General features: G+C 42.1%; 1 protein-coding gene across 1 annotated transcript; it reads right to left on the reverse strand.

Annotated features, from left to right (window-relative positions):
- Positions 1-12,886: 12,886 nt before the first annotated feature.
- On the reverse strand, positions 12,887-17,968 carry LOC136463660 (ASC1-like protein 1). The gene is made up of 6 exons (XM_066462635.1): positions 17,595-17,968; positions 15,032-15,261; positions 14,784-14,939; positions 14,418-14,603; positions 13,558-13,739; positions 12,887-13,364 (listed from the first exon to the last, which is right to left on the reverse strand). Exons 1-6 carry the CDS (start codon positions 17,742-17,744, stop codon positions 13,333-13,335), a joined length of 936 nt encoding a protein of 311 aa, XP_066318732.1. The 5' UTR covers positions 17,745-17,968; the 3' UTR covers positions 12,887-13,332.
- Between the last annotated feature and the right edge of the window lie 5,678 nt (positions 17,969-23,646).

Consider the following 23,646-nt stretch of genomic DNA (forward strand, 5'->3'; position numbering starts at 1 on the left):
TAAGTATTTTTTGGAATGCTTAATTTTTATTGTTCTTGATTCTGGTTTCCTCTAGTAATTTTGTTAGTCATGTTTGTTATATGTAGTTTTTGACATGTTTGCTGAACCAAATCGTATTTTCGTCAATCTCACACTACCTAGTAGCATTATTATAGTGATTCAGTATGCGTGTGGCTGTTCTTTAGTTTCCGACATTCATTATTGCACCATCATCGGTTGCAATTTGTTCTAGTTCAAAATTTGTCTTGCTTCCATGTTACTGAACTCGTGCTATACAATTAAGTCTTTTTAATTGTTCCTTGAGATGTTCAAGGTTGCTATTGGCTGGAAGGAATTCGTTTGAACCCTTGTTTGGCACTACGCTCAGTCAGTCAGTTCAGTTGATTGGTTCATCCTAAGGAAATGACTTTCTTCACACGTTTTACCTGAGCTTCTTTTTCCTGTTTGGAGAATACTTCTTGATTTTAGAAAATTGGAAATGATTGCCCTTACATCATAATGGAAAGCAGGCATGGTTGGTGTTTTTGTTATTGTGTTTGGTGTTGGGGGTTGGCATGTACTGAAATTCCACTCTAATATGTTGGTTCTGGCCAATCATATAAAAAACATTGGTTACAAGCCTAATGACACTTCCTGGTAGCTACTGTTGTTCTGATTTTCTATTGACACAGTTCAGCGTCCTCAGGTCAGGCCTGTTCTGTGACCGGCCACACAAGAAATAGTATATTATTTCTCTATGTCCTTGTTGCTGTGCTTGGTCCCTATTCTCAATCCTCTTATCTGATGTGGCTAGTTCTTTCTTCTTCTCCTTACGAAACTTCCTTCTATCTTACAGATCTATCAGGCAATAGAAAAAAGAAATTCTAATGCATATGAGGTAGCTCATATGATGATCGAATGGCCCCTACTTATAAGCAACTGTTGTTTTTTTGCCACCTTTCCTATCCTCTATGTTTGGGAAGCAGCGGATGTTTTTTTACACCTTTTCCTCTCTATGTTTGTTAAGCAGTTGTTACTTTTTTTGCCAAATCTCCCCTCTCCTCTCATCTCCTTTGTTTTGCCGATGATGAAATTGTCTAAATCCATACATTATATAGAATATGAGCTGATGATCAAGAACTTGTGAGGAACTTTGCATCATTACCAGCCGCCCCTACTATCTTTTTCTATATGCTCACTGTTTTTATATATGCTCACTGTGTTTATGATGCCTTTATGCTCCAAGTTCATTATCAAATGATGATTGATATGTTTCTGAGGCCTCTACCTCTACTACTAATGTTTCTACTCGTTTTGTGAGTTAGTTTGAACTTGATTGATGGCTATTTTCTTCACTTCTCCTCTCCTGTTTTGTAGACCCTCCTCTTCTAGTCCTACTACTTCTACTCTTCTCCTCTCCTGTCCCCTGCTCCTACTTCTCCTACTCCTCTCCTCTCCTGATCCTCTACTATAACTGTTTTTCTTGACATAAATTTAGATGAAGATATGGCCGAACTCCCTTCGCCGGATCTGCCAAATAATTATGTGTATGATCTAGGCTTCCAACCAGCATTGGGGAGGGCAAACCACCCATATCCAAGCATAGTAAGTAACATGTTTTAAAGACACCTCTATAGATATTTTGTTCTGATATATATAATTCTTAAATATAGACAATTCATCCTATACCATGGTTCAGAGAGACAATCTCAAATTTCAGGGTTGATTTCCTCAATGTTGATACATTCCCTATAGATGGTCGAATCAAGCAATGTCGAATTGGCTTTTCTATTCTCGCAAGGGCGGGTAACCAACAAGGTATGGTTTTATACATCGATAAGACGAGCAGCGGTCAACCTCATGACATTACTGCGCAAAAATATGTTGCGCAAGCATGTTTAAGGACGCTTCAAAATATTGGGTACAATATTCCTACATACTCCTCCATGAGGATTGTTGCTTTGAATGTGGGCCTCCACCATGATATTGGACTGTTTTGTGCAAAGCTTGCTGAGGACAACATGAATGATGTGGTCAGTCTTATAACTTATATCTATATTAATTGTTATGTCTATATATATATATATATATATATGCATGGTTCTGATAACTATATTTTTCCCAACACTTGCATATTCAGGAGAACGACGTAACATATGTAAGTTGTAGCTTTGAAGCCATTTTAAACCAGGCCATGTATCACTTGAGTCGTTATAAATGGGAATATGGTGGTCATGTTCTCACTTCAGAGGGAATCCAGGTAAAAATTCTTGTGACTAGGAGTGAAGGTTCTCGACCAATGCTGATCGTCGTCAGTAGACCTTGTGAATGATCTTGTGAAGCAAGGGAGAGTGCACTAGTAAATACATTGCGCTAAATCAGTGACATCTTGACATATGAAATGAATGATCTACACTTCTCTGAGTATGTGGTACGACGTTAGAAAATTATAAGAAGTTAAATTACTGTTAGTTGTAATAATAAACTGATATAAATTATTATGGTTTGTAATGAACAAATTTAAATTATTATGTGTTTGTAATGAATGGGTTTGTAACGAAGTAATTTAAATTATTATGGGTTTCAATTAGTTGTTGATATAATGTCCTTGTGAATTATATTATATATATATATGTATATATGTTCTGATCATATTTAAATTTTCAAATTTTAATTTTTTTGGTGTGAAAATGCACTGTAGGGGCGGTTATAGAGTGAACCACCCCTACAAATAGGAATTATAGGGACGACTAGTGTTACAACCGCCCCTATAAATTATTTTTGTAGAAGCGGCTGATGACACAAGCCGCCTCTACAAATCGATTTGTAGGAGCGGCTTGAAAACCGCCCCTACAAACCCTTGATTTATAGAGACGGTGTGATAGGGATGGCTAGTAAAACCGCCTCTACAAACCATCATCAGCCGTCCCTACAAATGCTTACTGTAGTAGTGAATAATATGAGCTACATACGTGTGATGTTTAAGTGGTTAGTATCATTTTAGCAATAAGAAAAGCAAGAGCAGGGAACAGCCTGGCTGACCGAGTGGTCAGTGCAGGCTCAGTATCTTCCCTTGGGGTGGTCAGAGTTCGAGTGCTAAGGGACTCGCTCTTTATTTGTGGCTTCGGCAAGCAGTGACCAAGGGGGGGAAACTCTCTCGTCTATCCCACATCCAAAGCATTGGTCTATGACCAGCTCATCTCATGGAGCTACGGTGCCGCTGTGTATGGGTAGGACAGGGATTCGAGGGTTTTCTCGATCGAAGGTTTTCTCGATCTGTATGAGAAGATCTTCTTCTTAAGCTGGAATACCCAGGGTTGTCTAGCCACCGCGGCGGATCAGAGTTTTTTTTAAAGAAAAGCAAGAGCAAGCTAGTTTGGCCGGAAAGCAATGAAACAGGAAAAATCTGAAGCTGTGGCATGTGGCCATGGAGAGTTGGAGACGGCCGCATCGATCAGATGAGATGACGAACTGAAGGGGAAAACAACTATCATAGAAAGATTACGTACCATGCATGCTGTTACTGAGTAAAATCACAATTAAGTAGCCACATTTCCCTGTCCGTCTGCTCTGCATGGTGCATGCCAACTTGCCAAGGCAAGGCAGGCAAGTGCCATGTCAAATACGGAATACCACTAAAGCTCCATACAGAGTGAATAAAGTGGCGTCGTCACGTACGCATCGGCATATATAGGGACGACGACGACATGTTTTCCTCCAAAAGTTGCAGCCTGCATGCACAGGCATCTAAACCCTCTCTCCCTCAGGGTTCGGGGCACCACGCCGCACGGGACGCGGCAAAGAAAAGCGACGGCGACGCGTCGTGCTCTCCTTGGATATGCATGTGTCTTGGTGTCTCTGGTACGGTCGCTCTCTCCGTCCCAGATCAGACGTTATTATACTCCTCCTATATCAGGAGCAGCTAGCTGCACATAGAGCCCGGAAAGAAGCTAGCGTCAGAGAAAGGAGAAAGCCAATGCAAAAGGCGGCCGCCGGCTTTCGTCGCCGTGACGCCCCCGTCTCGGTTGCTGACACGTGCAGTGCGCATCCAGAGGTCAAGAACGCTGCAGTGCGGCGCCCTCGTGAAGGGCATTTGTGGCCTGGGCACCGTGACATGTTACATGTACAGCTTTCAGTGCTCAAGCTCAAAAGCTTCACTTTTTCCATACGAAATGCAAGGAGGCGTTGCTCAATCAACTTGGAACTTGCAACTCGTGACGTGTCCTCGGGTGCCGCTTCAGAGCCCACGTTGTCGCACTCCCTGACTGCCGCCGTGGGCCTTTGCTCTCTCTTCTGTCCAGGTGGGGGAACTCTCTTCCCCTATTGTCTACAACTCAAACATATATAGTATCTTTTTAGGTGGACACACAACTCTTTTGCTCTATAACTCAAAATCTTTCAACTCACTAAGCACTCACTCTCACAAAAAGACAGGGTTGGGGAGAGAGGTCACACAAGGCTTAGAACAGTCTCAATGATCACAAGAACATTAGTAGCTCCTCCAAGTGGCGTGAGACGGGTGTATATATACCACCCTAAAAAACTAGCCGTTAGAGCTCAAAAACTAGTCGTTAGACCAGTAGAGTACGGAACTTCCAAACCTGTGCACAGAACCTCCTGTGGAACTTCCGTGGTTCGGCTGTGCAAAACATCACCGATCACCACACGAAAAAACACCATAACTTTTCACTGTGAACTCTGATTTCGATGATATTGGACTTTCGGAAAGCTAATTCAAAGGGCAATAAGTCCCAACCAAGAACAAGCTCCAAATAAACAAGTGAAAGTGTTTATGTTGTGCCATGTGTTCCTCTCATGTTACCATTCGAGGTTCATTCACTTATTAGTTTGGGTACTTGAGACTTGTCTAACTATTCATATTGCATCGTACTTGATAGTATGGCATACCTATACTTAAGATAAAAAAGATATATCTATTTCAACTACTTGAGCCTTCAATATCTTCATACGCCATTTCTTTATGAGTATATCTTCATAAGGGTTTGCAAACATCTTTGTATCATTCCTTTGAGCATATCACTTGAATCATTTCAACACATGTGAGTTTTATTTATGGCTTCAAGTCACTTCCCCATATGACACAATAATAATTTGATCCTCCACACAATATGATTCCGCATAGCTCGATTAGTACGCCGACTCAATGCAAGTACTCTCTTCTTTACCTTAGCCATGGTACCTCAATCGCCAAGCTATCACTTGCCCTTCACCTTCGCTTAGTCCCTCTGTAAGGAAAATGGACCCTAGGCCCATTTACTTTAGATTTTGGTGTTTAATGACCAACACAACCAAATTGGACTAATGAATTTGCAAGTGATTGTTTTGTAGTTCAATAGGGTGCAAGACGTGACTTGGACGAAGGCGACGTGATGATCCGATGATCAACACCATAAGCAAGACCCTAGGAGCACAAGAGAAGACCCAAGATATCAAGCAAAGTCCAAGCACAAAGATAGGAACCAAGCCGTACGCAAGATCGCGAAGAAACAAGCTCACAGAGGTGACCGAACGCTGGACCGGACGCTCCGATCAAGAGGCTCGGCAACAGCAAGCGTCAGCAGCAGCGACCGGACGCTGGACCGGACGCTGAGCAGCAAAGTGACCAGACACTGAGTGCCAGAGTCCGGTCAACATCAGTAAGGTTCTAGAGAGCAGTTTTTGTGACCGGACGCGTCCGGTCAGTGCTGACCGGACGCTGGTTAGAGTCCGGTCAGTAGCCGAAAAGCAGGATTTTGTCCCCAACGGCTACTTTCTCAGTGGGGCTTATAAATAGACCCCCCAACCGGCCATTTGAGGTGTGTGGAGCTAAGGAAACATATCAAGGGTGTTGATACACCATTTTAGTGATCTCCACTTGCATAGTGCTTAGTGATTCATAAGGTGATTAGCGTAGGTGCTTTGCAAAGTGCTTAGGTTGATTAGACCACCGCTTATGCGCTTGCTCTAGGTTTAGGCCTAGTGTTTAGTGAGGTTTGCATACCTCTTACCACTCGGTGCTTGCGCGCACCATCGTTGTACATCGGAGGGGCTTGTAGTCTTGCGAGATCACACCAACCGCGGTTGTGGTGTGGCCGCCACCGTGTACCAGAGGGAACAAGGCCCGCGGCGTTTTGGCCGGAAGCTTGATAGTGAAGACGGCGGGGAGCATCCGAGAGAGGCTTGCCGGAAGGCACATCGAAGATCCACTTGCGCGTGGGGGAGGCCCGAGGCTATCCACGGAGTTACCCGACCAGGAGCTTGGCCCTTGCGAGGGGCTCCAACGAGGACTAGGGGGAAGCTTGAGCGCTTCTCGATACCTCGGTAAAAATACCAGAGTCGTCGACGGGAGTTTGCTTATCTCTACCTTGCTCTTTAGCTTCCGCATTTACATTGATTACTTTACTCCTTTTGCGATAGAGATAGCAACACACTAGCAAAACCGTAGTTGCATATTTAGATAGTTTATCTTTTGCATAGGTTTTGCTAAGGTTAGAAAATGAGGTCATAGTTTAGAGTTAGAATTTTAAGTTGCCTAATTCAAACCCCCTCCCCCTCTTAGACATCACGGTCCCCTACAAGTGGTATCAGAGCCGGATGGCTCAATTTGGACCTTTGGCTTAACCGCCATTGAGCCGACGCTATTCAGAGTGGTTGGGATGGATACCTCTAGACCTCCGCAATTTGACGGCACTAACTTCCCCTATTATAAAGCTAGAATGGCTTGCTACCTTGAGGCAGTTGATTTGGGAGTTTAGAGAGTCACTCGTGACGGGATGAAACCTATTAAGAATCTCGATAAACCCACAAAGAGTGAAGAAAAGGAAATACATTTCAATGCTAGAGCTAAGAATTGCTTGATTAAATCTTTTAGCATGGATGTGTTTAACCAAGTGTTTACTTTAAATACAGCTCATAAAATTTGGTTAAAACTCCAAGAGCTCCATGACGGCACATCTAATGTTCGTGAGCAAAAACATTGTCTAGCTAAACAAAATTATGATTCCTTTACAATAAATGATGATGAGCTTGTTCATGATATGTATTCTTGTTTGAATCTAATTATCAATTAGCTCCATTCAATAGGACTAACAAAGCTAGATGATGCGGACATCGTGAGGAAGATCATCTCCATGCTATCACAAAAGAAATATGCAAGCATCATCACCATACTTCACAAAATAGAGGACTTGAGCACCATGACCCCGGCCATAGTCATTGGCAAGATAGTGGCATTTGAAATGCCACACAAGATGGGTCAAGAAGAAGCCTCATCATCAAGCAAAGGCAAAGCTCTCGCATGTAGCGAGAAAAAGAAGATGAAGGGCAAGCAAGTTGAGACAAGCTCAAGCTCAAGCTCCTCAAGTGAAGATGAAGAAGAAGAAGATGATGATGATGATGATGATGATGATGATGATGAAGAAGAAGAAGAAGATTCAAGTGATGATGATCAATTTTCCTCCTCCACCTCCGACCTTGATGAAGAATCAATCAAACTTATCAACAAGGTGGAGAAGATGATCCAAAGGCTCAATGTCAAGGGTGTGCCCATCCAAATTCAAGATATCATCTTCACCAATCAAAGAAATGAGCAAAGAAAGAGAGGATGCTATGGATGCGGCGTCCAAACAAGCCCACACCCAAGACAAAGAAGAAGGCATGCAAGAACCAAGCCCTTACATCAATAAGGTCATGGGATGATTCTTCAAGTGAAGAAGAACACCATCACAAGAGGCGAGGCCGCAAGCACTTATCATCAAGCTCTTCTCATGTGTGCCTTATGGCACGAGGTAACAAAAGCTCATCCTCTAGTGAAAGTGATAGTGATGATAAAATGCCTTCTTATGATGAAATTATGCAACAAAATCTTAATTATGCTAAAATTTGCACTAGTCAATAAAAGAAGCTCAAAAAATTAAAAGAAAAGCTAGATAGTTCACAAGAAGCATATAAAATTTTGCTTGAACAATATAAGATATTTGCTAATCTCAATATTGAACTATCTATTAAAATTGAGCAACTTAAGGCTAGTGCAACAACAAATGCATGCACAATCAATGATGAGCAACTTGTAAAGAAAAATAAAAAATTAAAAGAAAAGTTAGCTAGCTCACAAGATGCTTATAAAAGTTTGCTTGCTAAAATGGAAACCATGTGCAAACATTGTGATGAGCTAACAAATAAAGTTGCTAATCTTAAAGCCGTTAGTACAACCCCCACCAAGGCATCTAAAAAGAAAAGTTCTATCTTTAACATGTCTAAAAAGGATACCTCTACTTCTTGTAATGATTCATGTTTAGACTCATCTTTGTGCAACCAAATTTGTGTTGAGAAAGTTGTTGTAGATACATGCACACAAGAGGTTGCAAAGGAGAATGAGCAAATCAAGCAAGAAGTAGCTCGCCTCACCAAGGACTTGACTCAAGTGAAAGGCAAGGCGAAGCAAGCCCAACTTCATCAAGATAACACCGTCAAGGGAGTGAAGAAGCTTGATGAAGGACAAACCATGGTTTGCTACGTGTGCCACAAGGAAGGTCACAAGTCCTATGAGTGCAAGGTGAAGAATGGGGGAGGAGCAAAGAAGAAAGAGAAGAAGCAAACAAGCAAGCTCTCCAACACCTACACCAACAAGGTGGACAAGAAGGCCTCCACACCATACTTCTTAAAGAAAAAAAATGACAAGGTGGTGGCCATCAAGGTGAACAAGAAAGCCAACAATGGGGTCAAACGCTTTTGGGTGCCAAAGGAAATCATTTCCAACATGAAGAACACCAAGAAGGTTTGGATCCCGAAAGGGAAGTGAGAAGTTCGATGGACTTCAGGGAATTTGGAGACTTGGCAAAAGTATGGGTGCATTTCATGGGGTGCATCATTATGGATAAAGTCATTTCCAAGTGGGTTAGTGAATACTATGGACCCAAATTTCCCTTCCCATGTTAGGTAACTAGATATTATTACTTTAAATTGGTATCTTTAAACATCTAGTTATTTTTCATGCCTATGTTTGCATTTGCATGCTTATATCCTTTGTCATGCATACACTAGGTATATCTTATGGTAGGCTTTCTCGGTTTTATTCTTAACCCTTGGAGCAAACCTACATGGTTTAAAATTGGTTAGAAGCATGGCACATAGCTTGTCTTTCGATTGTTCATCTAATATGTGCCAAACTCCAAATTATAGATAATTTCTCCTGAATATCGTCTTCGAAAATGACTCTCACATTCATGTGATGTCATCTTTCAAGTGGTATTTTTTATTCCAAAATCAATGTGCATGTTTACTACAAGTATTCCATACTTGTGTGCACAAATTTAGGGAGAGGTTACTCTACAAGTTGGATGCTTTGAGACTAACATATTTTCAAGCTTATCATGTGTGCAGTAGTCTCATTGCAAGAAAAATGGAGTCCCGGGAGTTAAGCATCATACTTCAAATATCCACCACCAATTGCAAGTGGTAGAAATCAAATTGATTTCCACATATGGTATTTCTAAACCGATATCATCATGTTGATTTCATTTTGATATTTATATGCTTTCTCCATGCATTATATAGATTAAATTCCTTTGAGCAATAATTTACCAATTATGCATATGCTTTGCCTTCTACCATATGTATGCATATATTTAGGGGGAGCTTAGTCTATATAATGTGAGTCAAATTTTGTGATCTATTCCACTCTACATACAAAGGATCACAAAGTTTGACCCTTCATTGTGCTACTAATGTCTTTCTTTTCGGTGCTTGATTCCAAAGGGGGAGAATTTAAAAGACCAAAAGCAAGCATTAATTTATAGGAAGCAAGGCTTAAATCCATAATACCACATGGGGATTTTTGCAAGGGCAAGATAAGTTTTCAAGTGGTATCTTATAGTCTTACAAGTAGTATCTTTTAGCATCATATAACCTTGTCCCTTGCATTGCATCCTAGCAAGTAGAGAGTTTTTAAAATTCCAAATTTTTATTATTTGCTTGCTTTGGTCGTGTTGTCATCAATCACCAAAAAGGGGGAGATTGTAAGGAAAATGGACCCTAGGCCCATTTACTTTGGATTTTAGTGTTTGATGACCAACACAACCAAATTGGACTAATGAATTTGCAAGTGATTGTTTTGTAGTTCAATAGGGTGCAAGACGTGACTTGGACGAAGGCGACGTGATGATCCGATGATCAACACCATAAGCAAGACCCTAGGAGCACAAGAGAAGACCCAAGATATCAAGCAAAGTCCAAGCACGAAGATAGGAACCAAGCCGTACGTAAGATCACGAAGAAACAAGCTCACAGAGGTGACCGGACGCTGGACCAGACGCTGGACCGGACGCTCTGATCAAGAGGCTCGGCAACAGTAGGCGTCAGCAGCAGCGACCAGACGCTGAGCAACTAAGTGACCGGACGCTGAGTGCCAGAGTCCGGTAAACATCAGTAAGGTTCTAGAGAGCAGTTTTTGTGACCGGACGCGTCCGGTCAATGCTGACTGGACGCTGGTCAGAGTCCGGTCAGTAGCAGAAAAGCAGGATTTCGTCCCCAACGGCTACTTTCTCAGTTGGGCTTATAAATAGACCCCTCCAACCGGCCATTTGAGGTGTGTGGAGCTAAGGAAACATATCAAGGGCGTTGATACACCATTTTAGTGATCTCCACTTGCATAGTGCTTAGTGATTCATAAGGTGATTAGCGTAGGTGCTTTGTGAAGTGCTTAGGTTGATTAGACCACCGCTTATGCGCTTGCTCTAGGTTTAGGCCTAGTGTTTAGTGAGTTTTGCATACCTCTTACCACTCGGTGCTTGCGCGCACCATTGTTGTACATCGGAGGGGTTTATAGTCTTGCGATATCACACCAACCGCGGTTGTGGTGTGGTTGCCATTGTGTACCAGAGCGAACAAGGCCCGTGACGTTTCGGTCGGAAGCTTAATAGTGAAGACGGCGGGGAGCATCTGGGAGAGGCTTGCCGAAAGGCACGTCGGAGACCCATTTGCGCGTGGGAAAGGCCCGAGGCTATCCACGGAGTTACCCGACTAGGAGCTTGGCCCTTGCGAGTGATTCCTTGCGAGGGGCTCCAACGAGGACTAGGGGGAAGCTTGAGCGCTTCTCGATACCTCGGTAAAAATACCAGAGTCGTCGACGGGAGTTTGCTTATCTCTACATTGCTCTTTAGCTTCCGCATTTACATTGATTACTTTACTCCTTTTGCGGTAGAGATAGCAACACACTAGCAAAACCGTAGTTGCACATTTAGATAGTTTATCTTTTGCATAGGTTTTGCTAAGGTTAGAAAAAGAGGCCATAGTTTAGAGTTAGAATTTTAAGTTGCCTAATTCACCCCCCCCCTCTTAGGCATCACGGTCCCCTACACCCTCAAAGCCCATCCCTTGCTATCTTGACCCTATCGGGCCATCCTCAAGTCACATCATATCTTGAACCAACATTAAGCATTCATATGAAGTCACATATCAACATTATCCACATCCAAGTCATCTTCCAAATGTTGTCCATCATTATTACTCCCTCCATCCTGGAATAGAGTGCACTATAACTTCTAAAATTTGTACTAAAATATAATGTATTCTATGTAGTGTCTATGCTTAGATCTGGCAATTCTTTTTTAAAAAAAAAGGGAACCATAATTTGAGGAGAAACTCCATTATTGGGTTTAATCAATGGGAACCTACATCATTTGAGTATTCCCTTATGTTGCCTTAAAAATTTTAGAGTGTATTATCTTATAGGACAGAGGGAGTACATGACTTGGCTCACCTTCATTCCATTCTATGGTATTTTATCATATATGAGCTTGACATCATAACGACACCATTCTATTTGCATATGATCATGTCTCTTTCTACTTTTGCACCTTGGTTGGCTTGATAATTTCCTTCCTCATGCTTCCAACTTGATCAATATCAATGCATAGTGATTTTTCAAGTCTTTATCCATACATGCAAACCAATATTGAGTCCACCATATATATCCAATATATTGTCTCATTTGTCATTTGACATTTCTTCACTTATGCATTCTTGACTCATTCTTCAACATTTTATCAATACCAATTTACTATCCATATCTCAAAGCAAGCCACTATTAAGACCAAATGATATTCATTTCTCTTTGTCTCATTTTGCCTTGTCAAATATGCTTACTTCTTCATTCAAGATATGACATGAGTTTGATATGATCACTAGCAAATGTAGCATGTTCAAAGGCTCATGAAATGCATCAGTCCTTTAATTGTTTTGTCATTCAACCACCAAATCTCAATGGAGAGCCTAGATGCACTTTAAATTAGTTACGATGTTTTTAAAAAGCTCGTTTTTGCTTCAAAAAAAGTTAGTTTTTATTACTTTTGAAAAATACAAAACCACCTTTGAAAACCAGTTAGATGGTAAAATTTGCTTGTTATTACAGTTCAATGGTTAAACATTTCTGATTTAGAGTTGCATGACCAAAACCAAACTCAATAGTTGGATAGTCAAAAATAGACTTCTTCGGTCTCCCCCATGATAAATATGTAAACTTGGAACCAGTTTTCAGCAAATATGCATCAGGTGTGTTGGATAAATGAATTTATCAAATTATCATCAGGCCAATCACTGAATGGTGAAATACTATGCTTCAGGAGGGACAGTTTCCAAATTTTAAGTGCATGTGTGTTTACACAAGCAAGAAGCAACCACGAGCAGGCAGCCCACGTTAGCAGCCGGGGCAAGCAAAGCAGCTAACAATAAATGGGCTAACCGATGTTCCTGTGTACATCAATGGATCGATGGATCGGTACGCACATGTTGGCTCGACATTTTTTTTTTAAGAAACTGTTGGCTCGACAGTTGCACCATCCCCATCTTTACTGCAAACACTCTGGCTGCACCTGCACCTGGCCGAGGGAATAAGGAGCCATGATAGGCGGCCGAGGAACAAGACAAGCTCTAATAAGGGAAATGTTTCACCAGCGGCCAGCGCTACCGTTTACAAGACTCCAAGCAATGCTATCCTGGCATACATAATCAGAATGTACATGGTATGTCGACAGAAAGGCTTTAGTTTACAACCAGTACTTTTTTCTGGAATGCCACATTGGTGCTACATTTACTGCTGCACTTTGCGTGAACACTCAAAAGAATGTTATATTCGACATCCAGCTTTTTTTTTCTAATGCATTGCAGCGCGGTTTCTAATGCATACTTAGTACTACAACACAAATGGGCAGTCCAGATAGAAGAAACCATAGCCCGGCTTTGATGAATCTCGTAATCTGCACGAAATCTTGGAATCCAGAAAAAGAATGTACTCAGGGTATTGGGGGTGATGTTTCTAGCACCGTTGTAACACACAAGGTAAGATGGTGCCGCCAATCAATCTTCATGGTCGTCTTCTCCTTCAGAATCTGTATGGAAAGCAAGGCAAAGTAAAATCAAAGAAAGTTTTTCACCTCAACACAAGTTGGAAGAGCATAATTATAACCAAGTTTTACCTACAAGCAAACAAAACTAATTTGCACAGCATTTTACAAAAAAAATAAATAAATAAAATGATGCACTCGTGCAGCATACCAAAACTTCAGACAGGACAGGGCTTACCAGATCGAACATCATCTCCAACATTTCTTGTCCTGATTTGTCTCACAAGCATCCGATATATTAAAACCCACCAATATATGTGGAGAACAAGTAGTGAAAATAGAAGGGAATTGAACACATAATAGTATATAGGACCATCAAAACTGTGCTTCTTTTTGTCCAAAGTCAACAAGACCTCATAGCTGAAACAAATGGGTTTAGTCAGATCATGTGAAAAGAATCCAAAAACATTCAGTTAGTTTACTTCTAAAGCAAAGCGTTGAATCTTAAAAAAAAAAGAAACCAGCATGTTAACAGTCGGTCTATGTATTAATTGAGAAGGTGAAAAACAGGGGGAAAACCACAACTACAACAGAAAACAACACCAACTCACACGATGAAGGCCACAACCTCACATCGACTCAACAAGCACCACAACAAAGAAACTGTGAACCGGACCAACACTGCAATGGGGCGAATCTGTATGGTACCTTATCAGAATTTAACATGTCTATATAATTATTTATTATGATATATTTTGGACACTGAGTTATATGATTAGCAAAGTCCACACAGGTGTGAAATCTCTAATTCGTGCCAGTGGTGCATACAAAAAATATCCAAAACTTATTTGTGTGGTCAATGGAAGTACAGAGTAAAATTCTCTTTAGAGTATAAGATGCTACTGCCAGACTATACGAAGGGTTGTTCTTTAGACTAGAAGGAAGTCACTGTCCAATTTTTCACAATAAACGTTAGTACAAAACAAATAAGATACCAATCTGCTTTCTACTGTATATGCAAACAAACTTTTACAAACTCGGTGATTTTTCTTGGCATAAGAATCTGATAGACTTATGAGTCAGAACAGAACAATTTACCTTGTACTTCTCAGAATCCAGAACGGAAAATATGTGAGGCGGAGAAGAACCCATGAAATAACAAAAAACAGAAACGAAACATTGGCAAGCCAATCACAATGGCTGTACTTGGACATCTTCCCTACTTCCAGGAAAACGTCACTTGCATCATGAATTGCCAATACTATAGAGCCAACTCTAGCAAATCTGGTTGACCAAGGAAAAGAAGATTGAAATTAAAAAATTGTCTATGAATTATGAGAGGAGTTAGAAAAAGAAATTAACAAATCAGCACTGATGACTAAGAAGTCCTCCTATACTGAGAGAATGATGTTGCAAATTCATGAAACAACAAAAGCTAACAGTTACTCAAGATAAGAAACATACCTGAACACGTAAGATAGAACAATCAGAATAACAGTAGCAACATGATGTGACATTGACACTCCAAAGTCTGAACGCCTTGTTTCCCAAAACATTAGTGCAAATATGGAATGTGTGTAGAATCCAGCAGCATACATATATACAGCCTTAAGTTTCAATCTGAGAGTAAGGGCGCAACCATTAGATTTAGACCAGCCTGAGAACCATTAAGAATTTGTATCAAAAAAGTACAGTGGAAGGATCAGAATTACTTTATCTTTTGATCAGGCCAGACCTGTTCTCCTGGTCCTACCCAAAAATATCTGGTATTGGTGAACCAAGGCTCGTTATATGTGACTGACAAAGATAAAAGCTCTCCAGACAGGAAATAAACACATTTCCAAGCTGATTCCTTGAATTTTCTTATCTTCTTCCTTGCTTCTTCTGTTTCATTATTAGCTCTCTGATGTCCATTCCCATTTATAAGCCTCCTCGCAACCCACTAAAACAGTTACAGAAAAAAAAAGCAGTTAGGTTATCGATTAATGCAAAACTTAGAATAAAAAAACAATGACCTCGTACAAAAGGATCAACCACGACCTAAGGAACATAATATATCAATGATTAAATAAATGAAGATGAAACGAAAAATGTGAAAAAAAGAGAGTAGGTGGACCATTAAAATAAATGCAGAAAAAATGAAAATGTGAAAAACAGAGTAGGTGGATCAAAAGAGAAATCATTGGAACACCAGAGACATGACTACATAGAAGCATATTGCGAAGCCATGCATCCTTGGAATGTAACCCTTTTCAGAACAACGTATTTCAAAGGCATAAGCAAATGCGAACCCAATAATGACAAAAATGATAAGTACTGATGAAAATGATCCCAGCAGGGAAGTGAAAATGTCTCGAGTTGAAAGATAATACAAATGATAGAAATGGTTGTGGGCCAAAAGAACTCCATTAGCCAGATTTGTATAAAGTGATTGTGCATTATTTTCTATAATAACACTTGGGTAAAATAAACAATTTCATTTTTCATCTAGTTGAACTTAGCATCTCGACTAGCCTTCCAGTTAGCAATATTTATAAATGGACATAATTTATCCTGCTGTAAATCTTTTAGCTTCACCAAAATGAATGGAAGAACTCTGCATTTCTGGTGCCCAAATTCCAAAACGCAACTGCTGACTGGTTACAGTTACTTTCCAGATCTGAATGCTCATACATATAGCTAGCACTAGAAATTTTCAGTAACACCTTTTTTTTTTCTCGAACACGCAGGAGAGCTGCGTATCATTGTATTAATAGAAGAATAGAGTCATACATAGAACCAAACCCACACACACAAACACCCACTACAAGGAAACTAAATCGCCGGTTAAAAGCAAATGGACAACCCGACCGCTACAGCAGTCCTTTAGACTGCTCCTCCGGCAGTGAGCAGGGAGATCCCCTTGGCTCCTGCCAGGCTCCACCAATGGGTCTCTTCCCTTGCCAAAGCCAGCACCATATTAACATTTGGGGTTGCACCATTGAAAACGCAATCATTTCTATGCCACCAGATACTCCAGGCTCCCAAAATGACTAGAGAGTTCAGACCCTTCCTCAAATCTTCACTAGCAGAGTTATCAACTTTTCTCCACCATTCATCGAAGGATTGGTCAGTAGGATGTGGAGCAAGTGATGCAAAACCAAAATGCAACAGAAGGGAGAACCAAAAATCTCTTGAGAATACACAGCCCACAAGAAGATGTTGAATATTTTCCTCCTGTTGATCACATAGTAGGCACTGTTCACTTTAACAGGGAATATATAAAGCTCAGCGAAATTTATGGTCCCAGAAGGTGAAGCAAACTGTTCTCACACTCCACACCTGGAACTTGTAACATTGTAATCAGCAGGTATTGTAGTATTTCAATGGATTTATACTCCATTTTCCTAGCTCAAAATCCTCAGCCGGCTCATAAAAAAAAACAGGCTCTCTCTTACTCCAGAAATTGTTGTCCAACAGAAGACATTCTAAACAGGTCTTCATACTCATGAATCAACCAACTGTACTTAGTTTACCATACTAAAAAGAGCAACTAATCCTAGAAATAGTATGCCAATTGGATTTAAATAATGCGACCCTCTTTAAGTCTAAAAAAGACCAATCCGAACAGCTGCCAACATACTGATGTATGAACCAACAATTTCTTCAGGAAACCTGTTCGCGGCTGCAAACCAACCAACCAGGCTACTCCCTCCTTATCAAGAACCAATGTTAAAAGAGCAAGCATCCCCATTAACTCCCGTTACCTTCTATGCGGAAGCTGCATAGCATTAGCATTGGACTGATCCTGGATTCCGGGACCACCATTTACCGTGGAGAAACATTGTGCCCATACGTTAAGCATATTTCAGTGGTCATAGAGTTTGGAACCAAACAGTTTTAGAAGCTATATATAGGCGAGGAGAGGGAAAAATTGCTATGAGAGGAAAAGAAAAAGAAAAGACATGATTTTAGATCTTGAGGAGAAGCTAATCATTTGAGCTTAGATTGCTTGAAAAAGATAAAATCGCTTTCCACGTATCAAATTAACCCAAGACACGCAACGATTAGATGATGAGATCACTAAAAATAGCGCCTCCTTGCACACACAAGACAAGCAGTTTAGCCGAGTCAATTGTACAAGCTGTTATTAGAGCTAGGGAAACCAGCAAAAGTCGAGGCGACTTTCTCGGCAGCAAGCTACGCGCTCGCGTTCAGCGCAGAGTCGAAGACCTTGACCGAAACAACGGAAGAAAGAAAGAAAGAAAGAAAGAAAGACGGCAAGGGCAGGCGCACCTCGAAGACGAAGCGGTCGAGGAGGAAGCGGACGGTAGGGAAGAAGAGAACGAAGCCGGGGAGCGCGAGGAAGTCATCGTACGCCGGGTAGGCCTCGCGCTCCCAGTCCACGGTCGCCAGGAGCCGCCCCGCCGCCTCCCCGAGCCCCATCCCCGCTTCCCCAGCCCAGGCCGAATCGAAGGCAACTTCTGGAGTCCCGTGGTGGCTGCAGCCAGAAAGATCAACGGGATTGGACCCGATTCGGCGGCTCTGTGAAGGAAATCTCTCGGGGAGGGAGGACTCCCGCTGTGTGGCAACGCAGCGCCCTGCTCGCCTCTGTTTCGCGACCTGTGTGAAAGCGATTTTTCACTTTCCCTGTTCGTGTGCCGCAAGGTTTTCCCCCCGTGTTTTGTTTTCTTTTTCTCGTGCCTTTTGTACTGTCAGATACGGTACGGAAATTCCAAAACGTTGGGAATTGTAGCGAAGTGGCCGACATCAGCATGAATTGGTGATCATTTGTTCGATCGGGCGTTTTTTCCGCCTAAGGCCGGTCTCAGCGGAAGATTTCATATCACACTTTTCAACACAGCCACGTCAGCTTTACAATTGAAATTGAAGAATAAAATTACCTCTCTCAATGTACAGTTTCATTTCACGATTTCATAGGCTATCTGTGACATTTAATTCTTGTATGGTATTGTGAGCAAATGTACCATGCGATTTGTGTAGCCATTTGACATCGTATCTAAACTAAGTATATTAACATGCTGGAACATGACCATGTTGGCAAATAAATCATGCGTACCTAGCAAAAACGTCCCTCGGCTCTGGACTTGTCGATCAAATCAAATAAAAAAAGAATGGAGGCCTTATCCTCTCTTTCGTTGGATGCTTCTTGTCCACTCGTGAACACCGGCACAACCGCCGCCGCTCTTGTCCGTCATCTCGTACGGTATGGTTGGAGGCACGGCAGAATACGTCGCCGTAGCCGCGGGGCACATGGAGGTGCCAAGATGGACGACGGACCGACCTCACCACCACCGCCGCAAGGTCCTCGTCGATTCACCTGGGTCGGCTTCTTCCCTGGAGCGGCTCCAGGCGGGAGGCGCGGCGAGCTCCTCCGCACGGCAGGCAGGAGGCGCGGCGACCTCTCCGGTGCGACAGGCTGCTCGCTGGTGATTGCGGGAACGTGGGTTGACGATGCGCAGGTGACCGTCGGGTGCCGCACGGGATCTCCCGATGAAACTCTCGGCCCCTCAATGCGCGTTTCATTCGGTTTCATCGGCATAGGTAACGGAGCCAGTTGAGTTTCATCCCCACGAAACTCTGATCATCTCTCTCTTCATAATTATCATGACAAGTCATCCAAAATGCTGATGTGTCATAGTAATTAATGAGAATGAAACCTCTATTGAGACTGGCCTAAGGATAAAGTTTAGCCACACGTCGAATCTTATATCAATTAGAAGTATTAAACATATGTTAATTTTAAAACTAATTACATAGATTGAGGTTAATTTGCGAGACGAATCTATCAAGTCTAATTAGTCCATGATTTGACAATATGGTGCTACAGTAAATATTGCTAACTAGGCTTAATAGACTCGTTTTGCAAATTAGTCTACTCTTGTGTAATTAGTTTTATACTTAGCTCATATTTAATCCTCCTAGTTAGCATTTGAATGTTCGATGTGACATGAGCTAAATTTTAGTCCCTGAATCAAACACCCCCTTCTCTGTGAGCTATTTTAGTTGTGGTTTGGTAAAAGTTTTAGTCTCATTAAATAAAGAAGTATGGGCCATTATCAGTGTAGTGTTTATACTTAGTTTCCAGTAGTTACAAAGATCTTTAGAGATTCTATGTTGACTAGCAAATATGCCCGTGAGTTGCTACGGAAGAAGTACACTATCAACCATTTATGGTAAACGGTTACTTTATTAATTTTTGATTAAAGTCAGCAAGAAGTTAGTTGCTAGATTGATATGTCTGTCAATGATTATGACAAAAGACTTCTCTCGATTTTCTACATGGCAGTCATCGTTAGAAATTGCAGAGATATATTTATCTTGACTAAATTAGACTATAAACTGTTGAAGATTTTGATTTTACGATTTGATTAGTTGAATGGCCATATGCTGATCCAGATAGTAAGAACAATTTTCTTTCAAATAATAACTATATCAACAACTTAGTGGTGATTATCTTTATTTTTTTGGAAGAAGAGTTAATGGTTCAATGCCTATGGCCCCGTTCGCTGGTCTGAAACTTAGCTGAAATTGGCTGAAAAGCATTGTTCGGGCTGAATTGTTGTGAGAGAAAAAAACTGTTCCGGCTGAAAAAACAAGCCGAATATGGGATAAGCCGAACATGGCCTATGTGTCTATTTAATATTGATTTTCATATTTATATTACAATAGTAAATATGTCCGTGCATTGCAACGGTGAAAAGCTCTAGTTTGGTTTTGGTGAATTGATGAAACCCTAGGTGCTAACCTTTTGTTCTATGTGTTTATGAGATAGGTTAGTACCAATCCAAGTGGTGGAGCAATTGAAGTCCAAAGTGATGGTGTTGGACATGTGATGATGATCAAGCTCCGGACTTGGAAAAAAAAGAGAAAAACAAAATGGGCTCAAGGCAAAGGTGATATCCATAGGGCTATTTTGTTTTGGTGATCAAGACACTTAGTGAGTGTGATCACATTTAGGATAAATAGCCATACTATTAAGAGGGGTGAAACTCATCGTGAATTACGGTTATCAAAGTGCCACTAAATGTTCTAATTCATTGCGTATGTATTTAGATTTTAGTGAGTGCTAACCCCCTTAAAATGTTTATGAAAAGTTGCTAACACACGTGCACAAGGTAATATACTTGGTGGTTAGCATATTTGAGCAAGGGTAGAGAAGTTGGTGTTGAGGAGACGCTATTTCCAGCGATCGGACGCAGGATCGGACGTTGGTCCTACGCATCTAGTCAGTTGGCGCGTGGTGGAGTGGCCTCGGTGATGTGACCGGACTTGGCTCGGGGGAGTGACCGCATGCGCAGGGCCTGTGTCCGGTCACTGGTTGAAAGCATCTAGGCCCCTAATTGGGTTTTGGTGATTAATGATGACATGAGATTACTATGACTAACATATGTTTTGCAGAGGCAATTTGAGTTAGGTCATGGTAATGGCAATTGATTGGGCAATCATGGTTGTCATGCCCCTGTCGATGGAAATCGTTTCGGTTTTCAAAGGATGGACGACAAGGTTAAGGAATGACTAGTTCTAAGTGTAGTTTGATGTTGAAGAGACATTTAGAGTAGTTTAGGATCTTCTTTTTCCTTTGTGTACTATTAAGGGGGGTATAGACTAGTAGCTTGACCTAGGTGAGTCTAGTGGGTTAGGTGTGGTGCACATTTGTCAAACCTAGCACTAGGTAGCTCAGTAATAGCCCTAAGATCAATTGGAGTAAACTTCATTCACATAAGATTTTGAGTTGAAAGTGAATGGAGGATCAAATTACTGACCGGACGCTGGTCTGGTTGCGACTGGACGCTGGAGGGTGAGTCCAGTCAGTTCATTTGATCAATTGCAGTCGTCTAGTACTGACCGAACGCTGAGTGAAAGTGGATCGGACGCTGGGTACCTATGTCTGGTCAACTCCAGAGAGGTTCCAGAGAGACTGTTTCCTGACCGAACGCGTCCGGTCGGTGCTGACCGAACACTAGTTAGGATCCGGTAACTGACCAGACGCTAAACAGTGAAGTGACCGAACTCTGGGGGTAGCATTCGATCAACATCAATAAGATTCCAGAGAGCGTTTTTCTTGACCGGACGCGTCCGATCAATGCTGACCGGACGCAGATCAGAGTCCGATCAGAGCTTAACGGCTCTTTCTGACACAGTGGCGGGTATAACTGACCGGAGCGTCCGGTCACCCCACAGAGTGCTGACTTAGCCTCCAAACATTATGTTTCGAATGAGGGGGGTATAAATACTTACTCCACTCGTCCATGGGAGGTCTCTTGCCCATTTGTTCAGCTGATAAACACCTTGAGAGTGCAAGGGAGAGTAAGAGCCTAGTGATGTGATTAAGATTTGAGAATCCAAGATTAAGGTCCTCATTAGTGCAAGGAGAGTAGCAAGTGTGCATTCACCCTTCTCATTAGGCTTGTCATGGTCAAGTGAGAGTTTGTGCTTGTTACTCTTGGTGATTGCCATCACCTAGATGGTTAGGTGATGATTGGGAGCTTGGTGATCATCCGGCAGAGCTTGTGGATGACCCAACTCAAGTTGTGAGCGGTTGTGGGCGATTTACCACGACGGAGTATCGAAGAATCAGCCCGTAAAGAGCACTTGATCCTTGCGTGGATCAAGGGGGAGCTACACCCTTGCACGGGTGCTCCAACGAGGACTAGTGGGGAGTGGTGACTCTCCGATACCTCAAGAAAACATCGCCGCGTTCTTTTCCCTCTCTTTACATTGGGCATTTACATTTGAGAAATTCATTTCTTGTCTTTACATTCCTAGAATTGACATGCTAGAGTAGGATTAGAATCTAGGGTGCAAAACTTTTGTGCAGTAGAACAATAGAAACACATTCTAGGCACAAGGGGTGAAGTGAGCTAAGTGTAGGGTTTAATTATTGCTAAAATTTAGAATTGCCCCAATTCATTCCCTTCTTGGGCATCTTGATCCTTTCACTGGTGATGTATGGTGACATGGTGGTACTAGACTTGGAGCGTGGCAGCAGTAGGGATCGGACGCTAGCCTGCGTCCGATCGAGATTGACCTGGCGTGTCCAATTGCGTAAAAGCGGCTTTAGAACCTTACTGGAGTTGAACGGACTCATAGTGGTGGGGTGTTAGGTCGTTCAACAGAGCGTTTGATCTTGGCTGACTAGCTGCGCGAGCGCGCGTGACCGGACTCCGCGCTGGCGCGTTTGGTGCGTCCGGTCGTGACTAACTACGTTGGCGAGATCATTTTGACCGTTGGGATCGCGCGACGCTCGTTGAACATGGGGGACACGTGGACGGAGATCAGTGATCGGACGCTGGTGAGCGTGCATCCGGTCAGACTGATCGACGAGTCTAGTCACCCTAAAATCAGCACAGTAAGGGGGCCAACGGCTCTATTCGTTGGGGCTCCCTATATATTTGTGTTTGCCGGCTTGGGCTCACTCTCTTGGCCATTTCTATTGAGAATGCATCCTAGTGAGCCTAGTCATTCCTCTCTCACTCATCTTACTTGGTTGAATCATCATTTGGTGAGATTGTAGAGCATCCAAGTGCATTGCTTTGAGTGATTGCATCTAAAGGCACTTGGTGATTGTGTTTCGCTGTGGATTTCGCTTGTTACTCTTGGTGGTTGCTGCCACCTAGATGGCTTGGTGCAGCGAGAATCGTTGAGCAGAGGGTGGTGCTTGTCTTCGACTCTAATCGTGGTGATTGTGAGGGATTCTTGACCTTTCCCCGGTGGAGAGCCAAAAGGTACTCTAGTGGATTGCTCGTAGCTTGTGGATTCCTATCTTGTGTTGGTTGTGCGGCACCCGATTGCGGGTTAGACGTGTGATGCCTATTAGCACGTGAACCTCCAAGTGGATGAATCGCTACAACGAGGACGTAGCTTACCGGCAAGCAAGTGAACCTTGGAGATAAATCATTGTCATCATTGTCTCCGGGATTCTCTTTGCAATTGATTGTATATCTCTTACCACGGCGGTATAAACCTCACTACCTCTCTTGCACTTATTATTTTAGTGTAGCTAAGCTCTTTATTGTAACTAGTTTTGAGAGCTAGCTTATGTCTTGTTAGTTTGGTTAGTGAGACTCTTTAGTTAGTCTTTGAGTACTCACTAACTTAGAGAATAGTGACTTAATTTTTGTGTGAATTATAGATCATAGCAACTAGAATTGTGGATAGAAGGCTTGCATTTTTAGTAGGCTAGCGCAATACTTGTTTCGCCTCATAATTGTCTAACCACTTGGCTTAGTGTTGTTGTAGATTTTTAATAGGCTATTCACCCCTATAGTCATTAGGATTTTTTAAACAGGAGAAAAACAACTATCAAAGGTCTATGGGCAACGAC

Source organism: Miscanthus floridulus, chromosome 7 (genome assembly GCF_019320115.1).
Source record: "Miscanthus floridulus cultivar M001 chromosome 7, ASM1932011v1, whole genome shotgun sequence".
Lineage (NCBI taxonomy): Eukaryota > Viridiplantae > Streptophyta > Magnoliopsida > Poales > Poaceae > Miscanthus > Miscanthus floridulus.